Source organism: Haliotis cracherodii, unplaced genomic scaffold (genome assembly GCF_022045235.1).
Source record: "Haliotis cracherodii isolate W230 unplaced genomic scaffold, xgHalCrac1.p SCAF_18, whole genome shotgun sequence".
Taxonomy (NCBI): Eukaryota; Metazoa; Mollusca; class Gastropoda; order Lepetellida; family Haliotidae; genus Haliotis; species Haliotis cracherodii.
Genome location: NW_027266273.1, coordinates 26,987,921 through 27,005,951, shown reverse-complemented (window position 1 = coordinate 27,005,951; position 18,031 = coordinate 26,987,921). Strand labels below are relative to the sequence as shown.

Sequence of the window (18,031 nt, the reverse complement as noted above, 5' to 3'; positions counted from 1 at the left end):
GCATGGGTGCCCTGGGTGCTCGAGAAACGATCCGTTCAACGCGATAGTACTGTTACGACCATGAGGCCCTGTTTGGGTGCATTTACAGAATCACCTACTACCGACCACGAGGAAGTACGGTTTGTCCCACGTGACGGATTGGACCTAGACAATCTGTACCCACGGAAATCCGTACATATATTTTGGCGGATCCGTACACAAATCTTGAAAACAACTGGGAGTAATATTTCTTGTTACTAAGAAAATCTCCCTTTCTTATTAATTATTTATTAAATACAGGCGTAGCTCTTCATTGGATCTCATGGATATTATATGATGAGCTGTATAAGATAACATATTCAATGAAATAGCATTTTTATAGGCGAGTCGTGTCCTGAAAATTATTACAGATTTTCGATACTGGTTGGCCACACTAGTTTCTCGTAGAGTTATCGTTCTTCAATAACTAGGGATTTCCCCAGTAGATGGTAAGAACTTCAGGTGTAAACTGGTTCCACTGTTGGTACGTAAGCTTAACGCTTTTAGTTTTTTGTAGACAGAAGCCCAGTCAACTAGTGACGCAAGGAGTCGAAATTCCGGTGTTGTGCAAGCCGGAATCTGTTGTAATGTACTGCCTCCATCTGTGATCCCCATCTCATACAGGTGCCACACATAGGCTTCATATATCGGTACGTATTGCAAACATCGGTAAGATTTCTTTCATCCAGGGAAGCATTTATGACAATCGTTTTTTAAGTGAACATATCTTTCAGACATCATACTCTTTCGGACGGCCATGTTCATCTCGATTACTCGCGCTATACCGAGGGATAGGGTGGCTGTATGGCGAGGGAGCCAGGGAGGGGTGGCGTCACACAAACATTGTAATATTATTTGTACTCAGATGATCATGGCTTGTTTTTAAGATAAAGTTGTCTTTGGTTGTCTAAGTGAGTGAGGTGTTTTACAGTTCTTCATTTGATTAACAAGAAAAATAGAGCCATAGAGCGGGGGAGTCAGTACCCGGACAACGGTAATACTAATAGCCGGACACTCACCAATCATTGATTTAAAGCTAATTACTAATTAAATTAGGTAAACTGCTCATACCCAAACTTAACAGGCAAGCATAATCCGTTTTCCCAACTGGTCATTTATAATTTTTTCTGCTGGAGATAACTTTCTAAACAAACCATCCACGATCACCTTTCAAACATGACTGCCACGCCCATGGTACGTTTTCTTACATTATGGCTGAGCAATGCTGTTTTCGGTCTTAAAATAGAGTTTTGAAGCAATTGAAGCAGTCCCCACTCGCAGAATGTCCATAGGAAAAGCACCCGGATCTTATGTTATTCATCAAGCTAGACTCTGTGATAAAATAAAGCTAAAAGTGCCAATGGAATATCAAAAAGATGAAGAGGATCAACTCGTCCAATGGGTTATACAAATTTCAAAGATTGGGTGTGGTCGTGCCAAAATAGACTCATTATAGTGTTGGTCATACATGTATAATGTCAGGTTCTCAAGACACACATATATACACGTATCTATCATTTATAGATAACTGTAGTATTATAAATTTGCATCTTACATTGATATAAATTACCTAACATGATTATAGTGTAGCATATGTATGTTGAGTGCAAGGTATAGCTGAAACACTATTCGCTATTGTAAATTTAAATGCTTGTATATTTTCTTTCTTTTGATAGTTATTTTTTCACATTTTCCATGAGTTTCCACTAACATTCATTGCCTTGATGGTGGTTCTTGAACCCGACAACAGGTTTGATGGGAATGCCCGGAGATATGATGTAGGTGCAGAGGTGCTACCACCATCACATAGACCAGTAGTCTATATAGGCTGTGTAACAAGACCTTTACCTTTACTGAGGTTTTTAGCTCAATATCTAGGACAACAACGTTATCAGTATAACCCTATTTAACACTGAGAGGGTGACTCATGATGCCTAAACTGTGGCGGTGGTCATAGGCAGGACTATATTGTTTTCACGTTTTGTCCGGGGCATATTGTTGAAGAAACGTATTGAACGCTATTCTATGTTATCAGTGTAGATTATGATTAACAGCTTACTGTGGGTGACATTTGATCATACATTTTTTAAATTGTTCCTATATATTGTTTGTCGCAAACTTCCATTGATGGACCAGCTATGTTAAACTAAGCGTCTGGAAAATAACCAGTCATGCATGATACGATTAATGATGAGTTGTATGTTTCAATGTCGCCATTTCATTCTAATTCCATTGCATTTTTAAAAAAAAGCAACATATGAAGTGTCCGACTTCTGCCTCTCTGCTGTCTGGGTACTGCCGACTTTGTCCGGGTACTGCCGACTGTGTCTGAGTATTACCTACTGTGTCCGGGTACTGCCGACTGTCCGAGTATTACCTACTGTGTCCGGGTACTGCCGACTGTGTCTGAGTACTACCTACTGTGTCCGAGAACTACCTACTGTGTCCGGGTACAACAGACTGTGTCCGAGTATTACCTACTGTGTCCGGGTACAGCAGACTGTGTCCGAGTATTACCTACTGTGTCCGGGTACAGCAGACTGTGTCCGAGTACTGCCGACTGTGTCCGAGTATGACCTACTGTGTCCGAATATTACCTACTGTGTCCGAGTATTACCTACTGTGTCCGGGTACAGCAGACTGTGTCCGAGTACTGCCGACTGTGTCCGAGTATTACCTACTGTGTCCGGGTACTGCCGACTGTGTCCGAGTATTACCTATTGTGTCCGGGTACAGCAGACTGTGTCCGAGTATTACCTACTGTGTCTGAGTATTACCTACTGTGTCCGGGTACAGCAGACTGTGTCCGAGTATTACCTACTGTGTCCAGGTATTACCTACTGTGTCCGAGTATTACCTACTGTGTCCGAGTATTACCTACTGTGTCCGGGTACAGCAGACTGTGTCCGAGTACTACCTACTGTGTCCGAGTATTACCTACTGTGTCCGGGTACAGCAGACTGTGTCCGAGTACTGCTGACTGTGTCCGAGTACTGCCAACTTTGTCCGAGTATTACCTACTGTGTCCGAGTATTACCTACTGTGTCCGGGTACAGCAGACTGTGTCCGAGTATTACCTACTGTGTCCGGGTACAGCAGACTGTGTCCGAGTATTACCGACTGTGTCCGGATATTACCTACTGTGTCCGGGTACAGCAGACTGTGTCCGAGTATTACCTACTGTGTCCGAGTATTACCTACTGTGTCCGGGTACAGCAGACTGTGTCCGAGTACTACCTACTGTGTCCGAGTATTACCTACTGTGTCCGGGTACAGCAGACTGTGTCCGAGTATGACCTACTGTGTCCGAGTATTACCTACTGTGTCCGAGTACTGCCGACTGTGTCCGAGTATTACCTACTGTGTCCGGGTACTGCCGACTGTGTCCGAGTATTAACTATTGTGTCCGGGTACAGCAGACTGTGTCCGAGTATTACCTACTGTGTCCGGGTACAGCAGACTGTGTCCGAGTACTGCCGACTGTGTCCGGGTATTACCTACTGTGTCCGAGTACCGAGTATTACCTACTGTGTCCGAGTATTACCTACTGTGTCCGGGTACAGCAGACTGTGTCTGAGTACTACCTACTGTGTCCGAGTATTACCTACTGTGTCCGGGTACAGCAGACTGTGTCCGAGTACTACCTACTGTGTCCGAGTATTACCTACTGTGTCCGGGTACAGCAGACTGTGTCCGAGTACTACCTACTGTGTCCGAGTACTGCCGACTTTGTCCGAGTATTACCTACTGTGTCCGGGTATTACCGACTGTGTCCGGGTACAGCAGACTGTGTCCGAGTATTACCTACTGTGTCTGGGTACAGCAGACTGTGTCCGGATATTACCTACTGTGTCCGGGTACAGCAGACTGTGTCCGAGTATTACCTACTGTGTCCGAGTATTACCTACTGTGTCCGGGTACAGCAGACTGTGTCCGAGTACTACCTACTGTGTCCGAGTATTACCTACTGTGTCCGTGTACAGCAGACTGTGTCCGAGTACCGCTGACTGTGTCCGAGTACTGCCGACTGTGTCCGAGTATTACCTACTGTGTCGGGGTATTACCTACTGTGTCCGGGTACAGCAGACTGTGTCCGAGTACTGCTGACTGTGTCCGAGTATTACCTACTGTGTCCCAGTACAGCAGACTGTGTCCGAGTATTACCTACTGTGTCCGGGTACTGCCGACTTTGTCTGGGTACTGCCAACTGTGTCCGAGTTCTATCTAAGCTATCTTCAAGCTAACAATATTCAGGTTCAGGCTGAGGAAGATGTTCTTTACCTGTTGGTCAATTTTGAAACCACCAAGAGTTGTCTCCCTTTGTATAAGCAATTTTCCATTCAAATCTGATGATAAGTTTGTGTTGTATTGCTATGATTGTTATGTGTCCGGGTACTGCCTACTCCGCTCTAGATCTAGTTCATAATTTGATAGGACTGGATCTTGTTGTAGATCTAGACCTATATATTTTTGGGTGGGTTGTAGAAAGTTTTGATTTCATATTTTAATCCATGTAATCAATATCCACAAGGCACTACTTGTAGCATAATGGGTTTTACTTACGTATACTCAACTGCAAATTCATGCAACAATACATTAATCTATTTCTTAAATTTTCAGATTCCGTCACATTCTTCAGTACACATTATTAGCACAGGAAGCGATGTGAGATGGACTTCATGTTTGCAAGGTAGAACTTGAGCCTATCTTTAAATCTAAACTTATATACGAGGGGTGTTTATTAAAGATTTCCCCTAAACCACTTAGGGTTATCATATTTGGTTGAAATTTCACATGTGTAATGATACATATATCTATGGGTTATGACTGAATTTGCAGCACCGAACTATTAATCTTAATACTTTTACAGGTGTTATGATCGAGTAGGGTGTGACAATGGAGCCAGTAGAATACCGAGCAGTGATTAGGTTTTTATGTTTGAAAGGTCGCACACCAAAAGAAACTTTCGATGAAATGAAAGCAACTTATGGGGAAGATGCCCCATCATATGACGTTGTTAAACACTGGCATCGCCAGTTCAAGTGTGGTCGGACATCTGTAGAAACAGCTGCCATTCATGGTCGCCCCCATTCAGCCATTGATGAGGACACTATCCATCAAGTGGAGAGCGCCATTTTGGCAGACTGACGTATAACTGTTCGCCAGTTAGCTCAAGATGTCAAGATTAGTGTAGGGTCTGTGGAAAAAATCATCCATGACAATTTGAACATGCATAAGGTGTCTGCACGATGGATTCCCAGGTTGCTCACACCTTTCCAAAAGCAGGAACGAGTCAAATGCTCAAAGGATCTTTTGGACATGTGCCCAAAAAAACAGGCAAACTTTTTTGACAGACTTATCACACAGGATGAAACATGGGTCCATTTCTATGATCCTGAGACTAAAGTTCAGACGATGCAATGGAAGCATGTGGAGTCACCACCCCCAAAGAAGGCAAGTGTCCAACCCTCTGCAGGCAAGGTCATGCTCACAGTGTTTTGGGACCAGCACGGAGTAGTGATGATGGATTTCTTGGCAAAGGGTACCACAATTACAGGAGATTATTATGCTTCACTGCTGCAGAAATTGCGGAACGCTATCAAGCTTAAGAGGCGTGGCATGCTGACCAAGGGTGTCCGTCTCCTGCAAGACAATGCTCAAGTACACAACTCTCATGTTGCCCAGACAGAAGTGCGGTCCTGTGGCTATGAAATCGCAAAATGAGGGCTTTTACAAGCGAGGTCTCCAGAGTTGCCTAAAACGATGGGAGAAGTGTATAACTCTTGGTGGTTCCTATGTGGAGAAAGACCAATACCTATGCCAAGTTTCATTCCACTAGGTCCATCGGAAGTGGTTTAGGGGAAATCTTTAATGAACACCCCTCGTACATTAATTAAGGTTAAAATATATAGGGGCAGTCGGGTAGCCTAGTGTTTAAAAAGTTCGCTCGTCATGCCAAAGACCTGGGTTTGATGCCCGACATGGCTACAATATGTAAAGCCCATTTCTGTTGTCCCCCACCATGATATTGCTGCAATATTGATAAAGTGGCATAAAACCATACTCACTCACTCACTCACTAAAATAAATAAACTGTTTAGACAATGTGAGTAGAGAAGCATTTCATTTTTTATATTTTTAAGGAAACTATAAAAGCACATCTGTCACTTACAGTCAAACCTCTTTGCGTCAGACTTTGAATATGTCGAATTCCTGGTTGTCTCAAACTCATTTGGGAGTCCCAAGTATCCAAATGTCCAAGGGCGTAAGTTTCGGCCCTCGGATGGTAGCTCAGGGTGATGACGGATGACACACACAACTCAGGGACGACAACAGCCATGTTTATTGATGCAGGTTGAAATGTGTCGAAAAGGTACATGTTGATAATAACGTGACAGAACGCACACCGGACTGAGTGGCCAAAGTTCCCGGGTTGGGAGAACCGTTCTGTCACTTACCTTCTGGCTGTCTCCCTGACTGACCATGTCAGTCGTGTTTTGTAGAGCGAGGTATTACGTAATGCGTGGCAAGGTCATTGTCGTCTAAACTACACCCCTGAGTTGTGTCATCTGTCATCACCCTGAGCGACCATCCGAGGGCCGAAACTTACACCATTGGACAGAAGTGTAATTCAGGCAAAATTTGGCACAACAACAACAAATTGTTTAGTAGACACAGGGGCATCCATTTGTTGTATTTCGTCTGCTTTTCTGAGCACAGTTTTTGAAAACCTTACTCTTGGAAACTCACCCTTTCCACAGGTTAAAGGTGTTGGCGGCGAATTGTTTAAAGTGTTAGGTTCAGTTGTGTTAGATTTTGTCATTGAGGATCAGGAATTTTCTCAAAGATTCCATATTCTGCCTACACTTCCAGAGGCAGTGATACTAGGTGAAAACTTCCTTGATGACAATGATGCAGTCTTAGATTATAGCTGTCATTCCTTGATACTTAACAACAGCACCTCTGATAGACAATATATCAATTTCATAGCCAGTTCAGTGCAAGAGATTTGTGGATTAGCAAAAACAATAGATCAGATTTACATCCCCCCTCAGAGTGAAATTCATTTCAAGGTTAGACTATCAGAGACCAAAGAGGATTCCCTCATCCTCATTGAACTCATTGCTTCCCTCACTACTCATTCTGAAGTAGCAGGTGGTAGAACTCTTTCCAAAGTGAAAAGCAAAACTGCTACATTTAGGCTTATGAATCCCTCCCAAGAAGAAAAGGTTCTTGACAATCGGTGTCGTAAATCAGTCGCTATGACACAAATTTGACTTCCTTTCTGACCTGTGCTATCTGTATTCTAATTGGCCCTTTGGTCATCTTCTTTACAGAGTTAGAAATTGGCACTAGTCCTATAGTCCTACCCAAACTGCCCAATAGTTAAGGTATCATAAGGACTAGTAGAAATTTGTCATTTTTAAGGGGTTTGCTATATGTTATCCTTATAAGGGCCAGTGGAATGAAACAGTTAGTTTCTACCCCTGCTTTATAAGTCTTTGAAAGGCATTTAGAAGTGATACACATAAGGAAGAAATTATTGATGTCAACTTCTTTGTTATGAGGAACACAACGTTTCGGAGGAACACAAAGTTTCCGAGTATATGCTTACTCTTGTGGATATATGTGGATCAGGTGGATATACTCCATAACGTCCTGTTCCTCATAATAAAGAAGTTGACGTCCATAAATTCTCTTCCTTATCTTCTTTCTACTTCCTATTTCACCTGCCCTCCCCCTGCATTCTCCTACTGGAGGATGACACTGATTTACAGCATCCCTCACCTCACCTCATTCAGAAATAAAATTCATCATCGTCCAAACCTGCCTCACATTTTGACCAGCAGCCTAGTAACTGGACATGTACATCTTCTACCCATGCTTGTCGTGAGAGGCGACTAACGGGATCGACAAAACAAACATCTTCTACTATCTACGCCTAGCCACATACACAATGTAATTTTATTCATCTGTTGGAACTTGGGCCAATAAAAACATAAGAGATGGGTTATTTGAGGTACAGATCAAATGGGATTATTTATTAATTATGGCCTTATATTTACAGGGATGTGGAATCTCAGCGGAAACGCGGAAAATCAGGTTTTTTAGAATAGCAGTCCTCGGGGAAAAAATCATCTTCCTCGTAAAAATATAATCAATAGATTTTTTTTTAAATACTCCACAAAATATAAGCGTGTTTCCGAGGGTTGAACTTTTGACCGATAGAAGGCGTCGCACGTGCCATAATTTCATGATTAAAAAGTAAATTGTAAGGATTATTCCTTCTTACGGTATTGATTTTTATGACCAATGAAATTAGGTGGGGTGTTTGAGGTACAGATAAAATGGGATTATTAAGTCATTATAGCCTTATATTTAAGAATTTATGTAGAAGTAAATTGTGATTAATACTAATCATCAAACGTTGAAAATATCTTGATGTGAGTGTAGTAAACTGATTTTCAATACATCATGTAGGTATATTGTGCCTGCCAAGCAAATTGAACTGGGCAACTTAGTAAAACATCCAAAATCTTCTGCTCAAAATGGACCTGTGAATAAGGGTAAAGTGAAACATTTTATGAAAATAACCATCAAAGGAAGCTGTGTGAGCAATGACGAGATGGACTTTATTTTTAAGAAATAAACTTTAGATCTGTAATGACATTTATTTTGGAAGAACAGTTGAACTTTGAACTTGAGCATGATGTGACGGCGACAATTAATGGTTGATAATGACGTGGTGCGGTTCTTTAGATTTTGTATTTCAAACTAATGCTTCTAAGAAACTGACTCTTACAGAAAAGGTTTAGTTTTGCTCAAAGTTGAGGTGGGTTAGCCCAGTGGATAAAGCTTTAGCTCGTCACGCCGAAGACCTGAGTTCCATTCCCGACATGGGTACACATACTCCATTCTTACCAAACTTTTAGGGCCAGCTCTGTTTTATGCAGTATCTATATGCACATTAGGGCATGGATGAGTCCAGATTTGCTACCCAGGTACCTGACCCCATATTAGCCGACCCTACCCAGGTACCTGACCCCCATCATCAAACCCTACCCAGGTACCTGACCCCCTATTATCAAACCCTACCCAGGTACCTGACCCCCTATTAGCTGATCCTACCCGGGAACCTGACCCCTATTAGCCAAGCCTACCCAGGTACCAGACCCCTATTATCAAACCATACCCAGGTACCTGACCCCCCTATTATCAAACCCTACCCAGGTACCTGACGCTCTATTAGCTGATCCTACCCAGGTACCTGAACCCTATTAGCCAACCCTACCCAGGTACCTGACCCCCTATTATCAAACCCTACCCAGGTACCTGACCCCCTATTATCAAACCCTACCCAGGTACCTGATCCCTATTAGCCAACCCTACCCGTGTGCCTGACACCCTATTATCAAACCCTATCCAGGTACCTGACCCCTATTAGCCAACCCTACCCAGGTACCTGACCCCCTATTATCAAACCCTACCTAGGTACCTGAACACCTATAAGCCGACCCTACCCAAGTACCTGATCCCCCTATTATCAAACCCTACCCGGGTACCTGACCCCCTATTATCAAACCCTACCCAGGTACCTGACCCCTATTAGCCAACCCTACCCAGGTACCTGACCCCCTATTAGCCAACACTACCTGGGTACCTGACCCCCTATTAGCCAACCCTACCCGGGTACCTGACCCCCTACTATCAAACCCTACCCAGGTACCTGACCCCCTATTATCAAACCCTACCTGGGTACCTGACCCCTATTAGCTGACCCTATCTGGGTACCCTACCTCCTATTTCCCAACCCTACTGCTGTAGACCTCAAGAGTTGTAAGATATAAAGTGTCAGATTGGGAACTGTTTTGGGGAGCCTTGGCAAATGCATACTCAGATGCACATATAAAAAGATCTGACCATGCATACACTGGAGACCAATTAAGTTGAAGGAATGCATGAATAGTCAGAAAGAACTGCAAACGTTAGCCACTTGTGTACTGTAACCAGGCGGTTGACAAGCCATGGTCCTGATAGTCCTGTAGGTACTACTCAGGACCAACCCTTGTACACAAGTTACCCATCCAACCCGTGAAGATCCGGGGTAGAATAGGTCTTCAGCAACCTATTCTTGCCGTAAAAGGTGGCTAGGCTTGTCGTAAGAGGCGACTAACAGGATCGGGTGGTCAGGCTTGGCAGCTTGGTTGATGCATTTCATCGTATCCGGATTGCGTGGATCGATGCTCTTAATGTCAATCAGTTGATTGTCTGGTCAGCATTAAACACCAAAACCTGTCCAAGCCCTAATGCACATGAACCTCCTGTGATATTGTTGTAGACCTTATGTGTAATCCTTAGTTGCAAGAGATTACAGTCCACGGGGTTGTGAGAAAATTCAGTTTATTCAGCAAGGCATATAGAAGACACTCCTGAAACAATTTAAAATCACAATATATCACGTGTTTCAGAATAAATGTACAATAACACATTAAATGTAAAGTATCGATCTGCTTCTTCATAACTCATTACATCGTTACAGCAGATACACAAATATATTTCTGCCTCGATAACTTATCAGTGCAGATGTACCTTCATATACAAAAGACAATATCATTACACATTATTAAACGCATAACTGAGGAAATCATTAAATCATCATCTAATCATATTATGCATAATGAATGCACAACATGAACATATTATATAGATAAACTATATACAAAACATACCCTGTGTGTGACACGAGAGTGTAACATGCCTTCTGCCAGTCGTCTCATTCGACAGTCACATGAAACTAAATACAGATACAATATTAATTATAATATTGTAAATAACATATATAATCACGGCATATACATGCATCACTGAAATACAACTTCAGTCATTCATTCATACAACTATCAATAAATACATGCATACATCTAGAGAGATATGTACAAAGTCTAGAAATACACCAGATTTACTAAATAATAGCAAATATGCATCAAATACCAAAAATACACAAAATACCAAATAACCAATGCATTGAAATATAAAATATATGTATAGATAAGCAATACTCATGAATCAGACCCTAATCTCATCACACTCACCTCATTCACTCAACCTATCGTTTGTTTATGTTTACAAGTTATTTAAAACCTATTTTATTATTTATTACTTGATTTATACTAATGATTGAAATTATAATGTTTAGATTGATACAGATTAATTATGATTACTAACCTTGATAACTTGATACTCAATCCATTGCTGTGCAGTGCAGGTGGGTGTGTGCAGCATAAGATTAGCAATGGCAGGTGAGAAAGGGATTTGAATTGAAAGGTATACTAATTGGGTAACAACAGGTAAACCTAATGACGAGCAAACAATAGAATAAAACACCCTTGGAAGTAAAATAGACTGGACCATTGACCTTTGACCCAGTAGAAAGTTATCAGTAGCAAATACTGATAAGGACACAACTAATGATAGATAGAAACCAGGAAATGACACAACCCTCTGTTGAATCAACAAGCTGAAATAGAAAAGACATGATACCTTATCTACACTAAAAATACATACATATTTACAAGCTGCAGAATTAACACCTACTACATACTTCCTCCCCTCGGCAAAATGATGTCCTCATCATTTGTCATGACCGGAAATAAGGGACAAAAGCATACTCTTGGCTGTGACGTCATTTACTACTCCTGTACCTATCAGTGAAAGCAGATAATCAGCTCGACTTCTCCAGTCCTCTGGAGCATCAGTGATAGCAGACATTACGTAATCTCCAGATTGCATCCACTGAGGCTTTCTCCGTTCCCGGGTAGAGCGTCTAGGAGCTGGTACTGGTCTAGGAGCTACCTGGGGAACTGAGTTGTCACATCCTCTAATCGGTTCTAGATCCTGGTCTTGAACTGCAGGAGTGACATCCTCTGGTACAGAAGCTGTGTCTGAGGTTGCAGATTCTGATGACTGATCCTCAGCCTGATCCACATCGGACTCTTGATCCTGTTCCTGAACAGAATCTGCAGGCTCTTCCACATCCTGATCACTTGAAGTAGAAACTCTATCTTCATCTACTCTAACCTCAGTTGGCCTATCAACTTCTCTAGAAGTTGACACTGACGGCTGTGATGTAGTGGAAACAACTATGAAGTCAATATCCTCATCTTCATCAGAATCTGGGTCTTGTCCTTGGATTCTCCTTGATCTTCTAGGAACTACCGTTTGTCTAGGAACACTAGTTCTGGGAGCAGCCTTAGGGGGTGTGACGTCTTGACGTGGAAGAGAACTCACAGGAAGTAACAAATTTCTATGCAGGGTCCTGGTGCGTCCTTGTCCATTTTCCTTCCTGACAGTGTAGACAGGTACATCAGGGTTAGGCTGATGGATCACAACATAAATGTCACCTTCCCATTTGTCCTGGATCTTATGTCGTCCTTCAAAAGCCACAACTCGTACTAACACCCTATCGCCAACATCCAGAACTGCAGCTCTCACACGTTTGTCGTAGAAATCCTTCTGCTGACTACGAGATTGATCTGCCTTTTGGGATGCTAACTTGTAGGCCTGGTCCAACCTTTCCTTCAAGGATTTTGTGTACTGTAAGGTTGTTCTTGGCTTGCTTGGCTCTATGTCAAGACCAAAAGCAACATCGACTGGAAGCCTTGGGTGTCGGCCAAACATAAGATAAAAAGGTGAGTACCCAGTAGACTCATGCCTTGTGCTGTTGTAGGCGTGCACTAATGGCCCAACACGTGTCTTCCAGTCTTTCTTTGCTTCAGGATCTAAAGTACCGAGCATGTTACACAAAGTCCTATTAAATCGTTCGCACATCCCATTACCCATAGGGTGGTATGGGGTAGTGGACGATTTCTCAATGTGCAAAAGGTGGCACAACTCAGTCATGAGGTTTCCAACAAAGTTGGCACCCTTGTCGGAATGTATTCTCTGTGGAAGACCATAATGTACAACAAAATGGTTGAAGAATAGTTCAGCTGTTGTTCTTGCTGAGGTATTCCGACATGAATAGGCCTGCGCATACCTGGTAAAGTGGTCGGTGACCACTAACACATACTGGTGACCTCCTTTGGATGCCTCGATAGTCAAAAAGTCCATGCATATCAGCTCTAGGGGCTGTGTGGTCACGATGTTAACTAGTGGTGCTTTGTCAGTGGTCGCCTTCCTCTTTAAGCATCTGTCACAAGACTCTAGGTGTTTCTGAACATCCTGTGCCATGCCTGGCCAATAGAATCTCTCTCTTAAAAGAGATAAAGTGCGGTCTCTGCCAGGATGTCCCGAGTCATCATGCAAACTACGGAGTGCAGCAAGTCTACATCTTGAAGGCAAAACTAGCTGTCCCTGAGTACCATCTGCTGTCACAGTAACTTTGAGGAGAACACCCTCAATAAGCTTGTAATGATTGTAGTTCTTGAGCAGACCAGTCATAACAGGATTATCTCTGTACATCTTGCGGTCCAATCTCTGTCCTGATTCAAGAGAATCAATAATGTCTAACAAGTCTGGGTCTCTACGCTGAGTCTTACTCCATTCCTTGGCATTGGTTCGACATTGTTCCTCAACAACAGAAACATCATCCTGGGACATGCTATCGACAGACAAACAGATGGTCTCGACCAAGCTGGACACCTGCACTTTCCCACAGATGGCGTGAACAACTTCACTTCTGACTTCTTCACAAACTGGCAATCTTGACAAGGAATCTGCATCCGCATTAGACTTTCCAGGTCTGTACTTGATGGTGAAGTTGTACATGGATAAAGCAGCCAACCACCTGTGTCCTGTGGCATCTAACTTTGCAGTAGTTAAGACATACGTAAGTGGGTTGTTGTCTGTAAAGACTAAAAACTCGTTTCCATATAAGTAGTCATGGAACTTTTCGGTCACACTCCACTTGAGGCACAAAAATTCCAATTTGTGAGCTGAATAGTTCCGTTCTGAGCGTGTGAGTCCTCTACTGGCGTAGGCTATAACTCTAGATACCTCATCTTGCTCCTGGTATATAACAGCTCCTAATCCCTGAGCACTGGCATCTGTGTGGAGCTCGAAGGGCTTAGAAAAGTCTGGATATCCTAGAACTGGAGGACTTGACAGACAGGACTTCAACTTGTCAAAAGAATCCTGCTGTGCTTCTTCCCACTGCCAGTCAATTGGAGGTACATGCTTCCGTGACTTGCTCTTCCTCTGTGGTGTGGAGGGCATCAAGACCGACAAAGGACGTGCAATCCTGGAAAAGTTCTGTACAAATTTCCTGTAATACCCTGCGAAACCCAGGAAACGACGAACATCCTCAGCGTTCTTGGGAACAGGCCAGTTCTTGATCTTGTCGATCTTGTCTGGGTCTGCTTCAATTCCCTCAGCTGACACTATATATCCCACATACCTGACCTTCCGTTTGAAAAACTTGCATTTCTTAGTAGCAAGTTTGAGGCCACACTCCTGGAGACGCTGGAAGACTAGTCTGAGGCGTTCTACATGCTCCTCATAGGTCTTGGAGAATATAATTAAGTCATCCAGGTAGATGAGACAAATACGGAGATGCAGGCCTTCCAAACACTTCTCCATGAGGCGCTGATAGGTGGCGGGAGCATTGGACAGACCGAAAGGCATTCGGTTATACTCGTAGAACCCAAGTGGGCCTACAGTAAATGCTGTGCGCTGTTTGTGTTCTTCCTCAAGCTCCACCTGGTAGTATCCACTCTTCATGTCCAGCACTGAGTAAAATTTCATCCCACCAAGGCTGTCAAGAAGCTCTTCTATACGGGGTAATGCATAACTGTCCTTTATTGTCCTCTGATTTAACTGGCGGTAATCAACACAAAGTCGTAAACGACCATCCTTGCGCTTAACCAGAACAATGTTTGATGCCCAAGGGCTGTGTGAGGGCCTTATCACTCCAGCAGACAATAGGTCATTCAAGTGTTGCTTTACATCTTCAAACATTCCAGGAGGAATACGACGATGTCGTTGTTTGAAAGGCGTGTCGTCTACGAGGTCTATCCTATGTCGGACACGTGATGAGTGACCAAGATCATCTTCACTTTTGGAGAATATATTACTGTAGCGCTGAATAACTCCAAGTCCTTGATCTATCTCATCTTCTGTAAGTCCATCACGGTCAAACTCTATCTGGGCAAGCAAAGTATCAGGATCTGAAGGCATAGTTGGTGTCATTCCTTCTATGGAGACGGGCTGAAGCTCACATAATAGATCCTTAGGACGTACAACAGCTGTTCGAGTGGTAACATTGGACACAAGTACATCAATGTCATATGGCATGGTGTGATCATAGGTCAATAGAGTAGGTGCAACATCAAGATCCCTGGGTAACACTGAGTCTTGAGTAGCTTGTATAAGGGCACATACTTGACGGTATGGTACGCTATGGCATAGTTGTCCCTTAATAGTGACATGAGAGTTGGGTGGAATCATCACTCTGCTTGTCTCTGATGACTTCAAGTAGCCAAGTACTCCTCCATTCCTCGATAGTTCCTTATCTTGAACAACCATACTCCGAAATGTCAAATACCAAGGAGTAAACAAGTCTGCACATTGAAGAAAACGAACACCATAAGCAGACTTACACTCACCCAACAAATGTGAAAGTACATTTGTGCCAAGTAAAATAGGTACCTTATGGTTGTACTTAGTATCAGGTACAACAAGAAGCAAACAAGAAGTGACACAATCACCAAGACCACAACCATCGGAACTGACTCCAACCTCAACAAAACCTATGTAAGGCAAAGAATCACCACCAGCATGTTCGATATTCAACATGCAACCCAAAGGCTCAATTGGTAAATGATTCAAGAAGGAATCATAAAAAGACTGAGACACAAGAGACACTGTCGCTCCAGTGTCAAGTAAAGCTCTGGTTGTGACACCCTCAACTTGTAGCTTGACCTCATTAGAATGACCCACAAGCTTTTCCATGACATGTCGTCCTCTGGGGCGTAGATCTTGACCTAGGAGTGCCCCCTGCCCATAGGCCTGTTGGAGTTTAAAGGTCTCCGGCGATGATCCTGTCGGACACGACAACCATATGAAAGATGACCAGGATAACCACAATTCCAACAAACAGGGAATGGTCGTTGCTGTGTACTCTCTTGAGATGGAGGAATATCTGATCCAGAAGCACTCTCAGACTGATTCACTGACGCTGATGTGTCCTGTGTGGAACCATAAGCACCTCGATATCCTGATCTACCACGACCTCTAGCCCTAACATCTGGTTGCCCTGACTGAAGCTGATTGATCTGTGTCGTCATTTGAGTTTGATGATCCTTTATGCCAGTAATCTCCGACTTCATTTGCTTCAACATATCTTTAAGTTCAGAATAGTGGTCAGGCTCTGTTGTCTTCTCAGAAGACGCTTGCTTCACTATGGCTTGCTTCCCTTTATGTTGAGGAACAGTCCCACGATGCAAGTCGAACTCCAACTCTCTTAGGCATAGACGAAGGTCATCAAAACTCTTGAGAGACTCATATTTGTAGCCTGCTAGTCCCTTAAGAGTAGGATTCAAGCCATCCCACAACCTTGACCTCAACATCTCATCTTGCTCGGCATGGGATATAGACTTCTGACAAACCAGCTGGTAGAGTAATCTCTCAAGCCGACAGCTCCAACCAGTAACATCTTCACCATCCTTTTGAGTGGCACTGTAAAACTCGGACATGAGTACAGAAATTCTCCGAAGTGTCCCAAAAGCACTCTTCAACTTGGATAGGATGTCTGTTATTGAAGCTTTGTGACCAAGCTTCATTGCTGAAAGAGCAGCTTCACCCTTGAGGGATTTCCGTATGGCTTGTAGAATCACCTCATTGCTGTGTGTTTTGGCCTCAATCAAGCAGTCGACCTCATATCGCCAAAGGTCATATTCACTATCCTTGCCTGGCTCCCCACTAAACACTGTAAGTTTAGGGAAGCTGTGATATGCGTGAGTACTGACAGTCTTCTGTTGTGTAGTACTACTAGTCGGAGCAACATCATTCACTGAAGCACTAGCTCCAAGATCAACTTCCTGTTTAATTATAACTTCCTGTTCTGAGACAGAAGTGATCCAGTCTTTGAAATCCTCCGCTGTATCAGCTTTAGGTTTCAATCCTGCCTTCTCAAAGGCAACAATCATCTTTTCCATTTCCTCTTTGCTGAGTTCCATTTTGTAGATTTACCAGTGAAATTACGAAGACAAACTCCTGTGTGAAAATGTAGCACAAAGTAGAAATGCACAAACAAACACAAAAATATGTTGAATGGTGAACAGCACAAACAACGGAGTTTGTGGTAGAAGTAAAGGGTAATAGACTAACAGCACAAACTAACTGTTTGTGTGCGAGGGAATATGTGGCAAGCTTACATGCTTGTAAGTGAGTGAAACATACACTAATACCACGTGGCAACTAATGACTAAGTACTAAACTAAGAATGAAACCTTAATTGAGTACTCAAACTAAACTAAGTAAGTACTTACATCTAAACTAAGTAAACTAAACTAAACTACCTGAAGTGCACATCACTAAACCAATTGAGATTAGGTAATAAACACAATTAAATTCAGAGAAGATTGCAAAAGAATAACACAAACACCCAAGTTTTATATGGTATTCAATGTAAAAACACGGAATGCACCATCAAATTTCGACAGCTCTGCCCGAAAATATCACGTCAAGCCGATGCAACACTGCGTGACAACAACGCGTCAACACGAGCACACAACATACGACCAGGGAAATGCGAGAAACACGACAAAAAATAAACAGAACACCTTATGACCTGATGCAAAATATAAACAAAACACAGAATACAAGAACCAAAAGCACAAAAGCCTAACTAAATGTCGACGAGGGGATTTGGGATATTATTAAATTAATTAGTATAGCGCAGCAGCAATAAAGTGCAATGTGCAATTACTGAATTGAATAATATACTAAATTAAGTAAGCTTGATACTAAGTTTTTACTAAGTTTTGATGAAGCAAAGTTTAGAAGTAAATTTAAT

The 18,031-nt window shown here is 42.7% G+C and overlaps 2 protein-coding genes across 2 annotated transcripts in view; one reads left to right on the top strand and one right to left on the bottom strand.

The window, feature by feature from the left end:
• Nucleotides 1–444: 444 nt before the first annotated feature.
• The window catches only part of LOC139465946 (uncharacterized), a 42,886-nt gene continuing 25,299 nt past the window's right edge, over nt 445–18,031 (top strand). Inside the window, exons 1-3 of the mRNA XM_071247956.1 lie at nt 445–467; nt 536–668; nt 4,639–4,708. Of these exons, the coding sequence (XP_071104057.1) occupies nt 4,689–4,708 (20 nt within the window). The 5' untranslated portion in view covers nt 445–467; nt 536–668; nt 4,639–4,688. The remainder of the gene's footprint in view (nt 468–535; nt 669–4,638; nt 4,709–18,031) is intronic.
• On the bottom strand, nt 15,999–17,192 carry LOC139465986 (uncharacterized). The gene is made up of 2 exons (XM_071248001.1): nt 17,019–17,192; nt 15,999–16,985 (listed from the first exon to the last, which is right to left on the bottom strand). The coding sequence occupies exons 1-2, from the start codon at nt 17,190–17,192 to the stop codon at nt 15,999–16,001; spliced, it is 1,161 nt and encodes a 386-aa protein (XP_071104102.1).